Source organism: Poecilia reticulata, linkage group LG9, assembly GCF_000633615.1.
Source record: "Poecilia reticulata strain Guanapo linkage group LG9, Guppy_female_1.0+MT, whole genome shotgun sequence".
Lineage (NCBI taxonomy): Eukaryota > Metazoa > Chordata > Actinopteri > Cyprinodontiformes > Poeciliidae > Poecilia > Poecilia reticulata.
In genome coordinates, this window is record NC_024339.1 from 12,141,581 (window position 1) to 12,147,580 (window position 6,000).

Consider the following 6,000-nt stretch of genomic DNA (forward strand, 5'->3'; position numbering starts at 1 on the left):
AGTGGACATTTTTGCCTCAGTATTTTAATGTGTCATAGATGTACAGAAAATACCTGTGGTCCAGGTTTTCCACGAGGACCAGGTAACCCAGGGGAACCCCGGCGGCCCTGCAGCATAAAGTCCATATTTACTTCAAATATCCCCAGGAAGCAAACAACAGGAGCAGGTTTATAAATCTATAACAATAATGAAAAGCACACTTTTGTCCTTGACACACAAACAGTTGATTTAACTCAAGGCAGACCATGTAAAGTCACTGAAAAACAATCTGGCTCTAATCAGATCAGTAAGCTCTTACCTTGTCCCCTTGGAATCCAGACTCCCCCTGTTCTCCCGTTAAGCCCACGTCCCCCTTTGACAAACAACATGCATCAAAATTATTCACAAAGGAAACACCAATTTACTACTCAATGATCAGCTGTGCAAGGTGTGAATTCATTCATTTTGATCAGAATCCAGAAAAATGCATTTATATGTTAGCACCTCAGATATTCCTGTATACAGACAAATAATAATATGAGAAATACATATGCAGATCACCTTATCACCTTTCAGTCCTGCTACCCCTGGATTTCCAGGTACTCCCTTTAAAGCAGAAGCAAAGCAAAAATCAACATAAAGGATTCATTGATCAATAAAACTCTTATTTGAATCATAATCCATCCAAGCAACTAAATCTGTCATAATGTACCAAATCTACAAACCAAACAGTAAGATTTACCTTGAGTCCTGGAAACCCCGGTAAGCCCATCATGCCGCCAGGGCCCATGTCTCCCTGAAACCAACACAATGTTCAAAACACAAATTTCACATCACTTTTGTAAAACATAATTAAAAAAAATAGAATCTTTACAAATGTCTACGACTATTTTTTCATTATCTTCTCTGTAATTAAAGAGAGACAATTGTTACATGAAGTTGCTCATTGCAGTTAATGCTTTCAATTTCATTTTAAAACTGCAGCTTAGAGCAACATTACATGAGAAAATAAAGCATTTTTAAAAGATCAGTAGCAGAAAAAGATTCATCACCACTTACAATGAGGCCAGTGACTCCACATGGACCTGGGGCTCCCAGCTCACCCTGAACAAACAAGAACCAGGAGATCAGATGCAACTAAGATAAGTTTATGTGGTCAGGGGAAATAGGGTGAAACACCTTCTCTCAGTCCTAATCTTGAACGTATTAGTACCCAATAAAAAAGACCAAGTCAAACATAGCACACAACACCATGCTGTTATTGACTAAACAAAGATGTAGACAAAATGGAAAAACTGCACGAGAGGCCTGTGGTTAATCAAATTCAAATGTTTTCTACAACCTCCTTTAGCAGCAACTACACAAAGTCATTTTTCGTATGAATTTATCCGTTTCTCAAATCATTGTGGGAGAATTTTGGCCCATTTTTCTCCCTTGCTATTGCTCATTATACTGGCAAAATTTTATTGCTGCATAATTCTTATACAGAGGCAGCATTATGTATTTTTCAGGTACATATTGCCATTTTATAGCACAATAAAGTACATATGTTACCTTCAGTTATAAAATGCTGCATATATCAAACATAACTCAACAGAAAGACTTTACAGTTTGACGCCTTGAAATTGGGCCTCTGTCTCTTTAAGAAGCTGTAGTTCTTTCTGGCAATCCATCTTCATCACAACAATGCTCCTTCATTATGATGTTTCCAGCCATTCTTGACTGAGAAGAAGCTTGTATGATAAATTCAGCAGATGTGCAATTTCTCCGGGTAATTGCTGCTGCCGCTAGTCTGGAGGAGCTAAGAGAGGGAAGCATGGGGGAGGGAAGCCCTGTGAGACAGAAGCTCGGTTGGAGACCCCCACTCAGAGGAGGAGGTTTGTGAAAGTAAATGTTTATGCAGCCCTGAATCGTTGCCACGGGAAATTCAAGGATTTCTCAGGCATGCATGAAAGAATCAAAGCAAAACTACAGTTTTTGATGAGAAAAACATACTTGAATATTATAACATGATATAAAGCAAAAAAAAAAAAAGTACATTTTAGGTAGCATTAAAGTGACAACAGAGCATTTAAATCATGTTGAGGTCTGGGATCATTTTGCTGTTGATTACTCAGTTTTAGTGAATCCACGTGTCCAGCTTCTGGCTTCATATTTGGCCGCACAACACCTGGTCCTTTATGACTTCACAATGCCCAGTTCCTGTGTTTGTACCAAGGTGATGCATTTGGTTTGCATTTTTGTTTTGTTTTGTCATCTGAAATGTATTATGGCCACACGCTTTGGTCTCATCTGTCCTAATTACTCTGTTCCTTTGTTCAGATCAAACGGTGCAAAGCCAAGTTAAACAGCAACATACTTTTAAGGGAAAGACACTTTCTGCTGGTTTTGATAGATGTTTAAAGCTGGTCAATCTTGCTGATTCTCACATATTCAAGGTCTTTTGATTAGCAGCTCTCCCTCCCTTCTTAATTCCTACAGATGCAGCAAAGGTGTACTTGATTTTTAAACAGCTTTTTATTTTGGCTTCGGTTTTGTTACAAAACTCTTCTGGAGTCAAACTTACATGTATATAAGTTAGAAAATGCCCCAAAACAGATCATTTTGATCATGTTCTTACGCTCCAAAAAGGGCGTAAAACTCTTGTTTTATCCTGATTGTGGGTCTCTATTCGTCAACCATTTCAAAGAATACAGTATGTTTTAAATTTCTTTTGACAAATGCTGGTCCTATCCCCTCCAATAAGCTGAATAAAAATCTTCCCCACTACGTTTAACTTTTCAACGATTTGGCCCCTGATACAGGCTGGCTTGTTGTCCAAACTCTGCCTCCATCCGCTCTAAACATCGCAAAAAGGGGAGAGATGGAGGACACAGCACAGTGTGGCCTTCCTGTCACCTCCTTGGGTCTCTCTGAGAGTGAAACAACATGAATCAGGCCAAATGGAAAATCCCCGCTTCCCACTGCAGGGAGAGGAAATGTAGCCTGCAGCAGGCTGTTGGAGGTCAGCCAGTCTTTAATCTAACACTGACCCTGTCAATCACAAGCGGTTAGGGTCAAACTACGAAAAGAGGAGCAGTGAGTCAAACTGCTGCTGCCCTCACATCAGCATGGATGATGATGGGTGAGTGGAACAACTGCAGGGAGTTGCTTTGTGGTCATTCCTGTATCGGACTGAAATGGTCCTGCTGTGAAGGAATATGCAAGAGAGCTTAGACTCCGCTACTCTGGATCTCCGAGAAATGACGCAGCTTTTTTGCAGCTGCAGTAAAAGTGACGAGAACCAATGTTGATTTTTTTTTTTTTTTTGTGAGTGTGTGAAACTGAAATTACAGTTCACTGTGTAATCAGCAGCTGAAATCAATTTAAATCTCTTTGGGGTATAATTGTGTTTGCATGAAAGGCGTATTTCATTTTAATGTAGTTCCACTCACTGGGTTCCCATCAGGGCCAGGCGGTCCCCGCTCTCCAAAGTCACCAGGAAACCCCTGAGAACACACGCAAACAAAATGGTTAGCTAACCAGAAAGGGAACTGTGTGGCATTGCAATGTTTACACACTCAGAGTGTTCATTTTAATGTTGAATGTATTCAGAAATCACGATTTGCCATTTAAGTGATTACACCAAACACTGGGGATCGACAAAGTGGCTCCCAAAACAGAAGTTTGCCGAGTCAAGCCAAGCAAATCCCATTAAATATTCTCCCAGTGCTTCCATTCCTGGGAGACTCTGAGGAAATTCCGCGGCTGAGTGTTTTCAAGTGACGAGAGTCTATATGTGCGCTCAGCCCCCAAAGCAAAACCCCCAGGACTTGTCTAAATGGCTGAATGAAGCTGCTTTGGACAAGAAACTGCTCACTGTGCCCTTTTTTACATTTTTTATTTTTTTTTTGCTGCATGGTCCTCTGTCTTCAACTATAGAAACTGAACAAGAGGTATGTAATGCAGCCATGACACCACATGCTCATCATGTGCCTGTCAGAACGCCAAGGTCAGCATGCAACCTGCCACATATCATGAATCAATGCTTGGCAACAGAAAGTGAGTCAGCAAAGAAGAGATCTGCCTAACTTCCTGTTGGCAGGCTGAGAGGAGAGGATCTTGTGTATTGAGAACGTCTTAGCGGCTTCATTGCAATATTAGAAAAAATACTGAAGAGTTGCAGGTTTAGCGTAGACTACCCGTTGCTTTCCTAGGCAAATTCTGCTAGATTTCATTCTCACTTCTCAGCTCAGTCTGGGCTTTGTCCCATTAAAGAGGATTCCTCTGGTAGAATTTCAACCGGGCCAATCAGCGACCAGAAGGAGAAGTTCTGAACAATGACGTCGATTTTCTACACTGTTTTAAAATTGTAGTCTGAGTGTACTTTTAGCAATGGCAAGTGCTAAACGTGGCAAATAAACAGCCTCTGTCGGTAACGCTTCCAGATATTGAATTAACATTAACAGCCGACTCGTTCAGCTCAGTCCTTCTCTTTTGTTGTCTTATGAGAAAGCTTCACAGAGTCAAACTGGTGTATCTGTCATGGCCAAACGTTAGCAACTGGGTAAAACTTAACACAGTCCATGCTGCCAGCAAGAAATTGTTTTTCAATAGTCAAAAGTCGAGACCCTCCGCATGAAGCAAAGCACAGAATAAGAAGCTGTGCTGTCCTCTTACATCTCTAAGTTAAAATTCACAAGTCCTTACATTATGTAGAGTTCACCAGTGTGTAATGTTGTACCAATTCAAATCCATATACTCTGTTAAAGTTGTAGTGATTAGTCAAATAACATCTGTAAACAAACAGCAGAATTGAAAACCAAAAATTCAAAACAGGTTTATATTACAAAACAATATCCAACCAAAATATGGCTGTCCACTTTCACTGAACAAAGCTAATTGGCAAAAATGGGCATTACTTCAAGAATCAGTCAAGGCATCCAGTTTAACACCAGAGGAGCAGCAAGAGAATCTGTCTGTTAGTACAACTGTTCGTGATGTAGTCGGTAAGCTTGACCTTCATGGAAAGTTATTAAACAGACATGTAGGAGGAAAACAATGCTCTGGTCAGATGAGACCAAAGAGACACTTTATAACCTACATTCAAAACTTTGCCGTGTGTCAAAGAAAACTAACATTTAACATCATCCAGAAAACCCTACATAAAGTGAAACATGGTGGAGGCAGCATCATGCAGTAGAGATGTTTTTCTTCACCAAGGAAAGGAAAGTTCATTCTGGTTGACAGAAAAATAAGTGGAGCTAAATCCGAGGCAATCCTGGAAAAAGTCAAATAAACTTCTGAGGTTTTCAGTTGTAAAAAACAGAATTTTTGTACTTTTCAACATTGCACTGCTATGTGCATAGCATAAAATGTCTCTGAAACACATTTGTGGTTGCAATGTGACAACAAGTGAAAACTTAAGAATACTTTTGTAAAGCATTTGTGAAGCTATAAATCCAGCGCCGACTAAAGAAACTGTTGCAGGAAGATTTTATACCCAGCAAAAAAATCTGTTTGAAATGTCCTTTTTCCACATCTTCTAAAAGCACATTTCGCTGAATACAACAACTTTCCATTTTTATCTCTTTTCTCCTCCACTTCACTCCTGACTCAAGAAAGAAAACACCAGACTTTGCTTCCCACTGCAGAGGAAGAGAAACAGCACGCTCATGACTTGGCTATTACACGCATACTTTTCAACCTCAGGATATGTCACAGACCGTAATTGCATAACAATATTTAGTAATCATGTACTACCAGACAGCGCATGGGAAGTATCCCGTTTCTACACGTGTCCATGAGGACATTAGTGTTTTTTCCACGTTAGCAAGGAAAGACGGGAAGTTTGCTTCCAGGCGCCGATGACATCAGACTTTCTTTGTCTGCGGGTAAAATGACCAGAGAGCCAAACCCATAAGACAGACAGATAGATAGATGGACAGATAGATAGATAGATAGATAGATAGATAGATAGATAGATAGATAGATAGATAGATAGATAGATAGATAGATAGATAGATAGATAGATAGATAGAT

The 6,000-nt window shown here is 40.0% G+C and overlaps 1 protein-coding gene across 2 annotated transcripts in view; it reads right to left on the bottom strand.

Moving 5' to 3' along the window:
* The window catches only part of col27a1b (collagen, type XXVII, alpha 1b), an 82,626-nt gene that overhangs the window by 34,833 nt on the left and 41,793 nt on the right, over positions 1-6,000 (bottom strand). For both annotated transcript variants that reach the window (XM_008417909.2, XM_008417908.2), the window contains 6 exons: positions 3,414-3,467; positions 1,039-1,083; positions 722-775; positions 541-585; positions 299-352; positions 54-107 (listed from right to left, as the gene is read on the bottom strand). In XM_008417909.2, the coding sequence (XP_008416131.1) occupies positions 54-107; positions 299-352; positions 541-585; positions 722-775; positions 1,039-1,083; positions 3,414-3,467 (306 nt within the window). The remainder of the gene's footprint in view (positions 1-53; positions 108-298; positions 353-540; positions 586-721; positions 776-1,038; positions 1,084-3,413; positions 3,468-6,000) is intronic.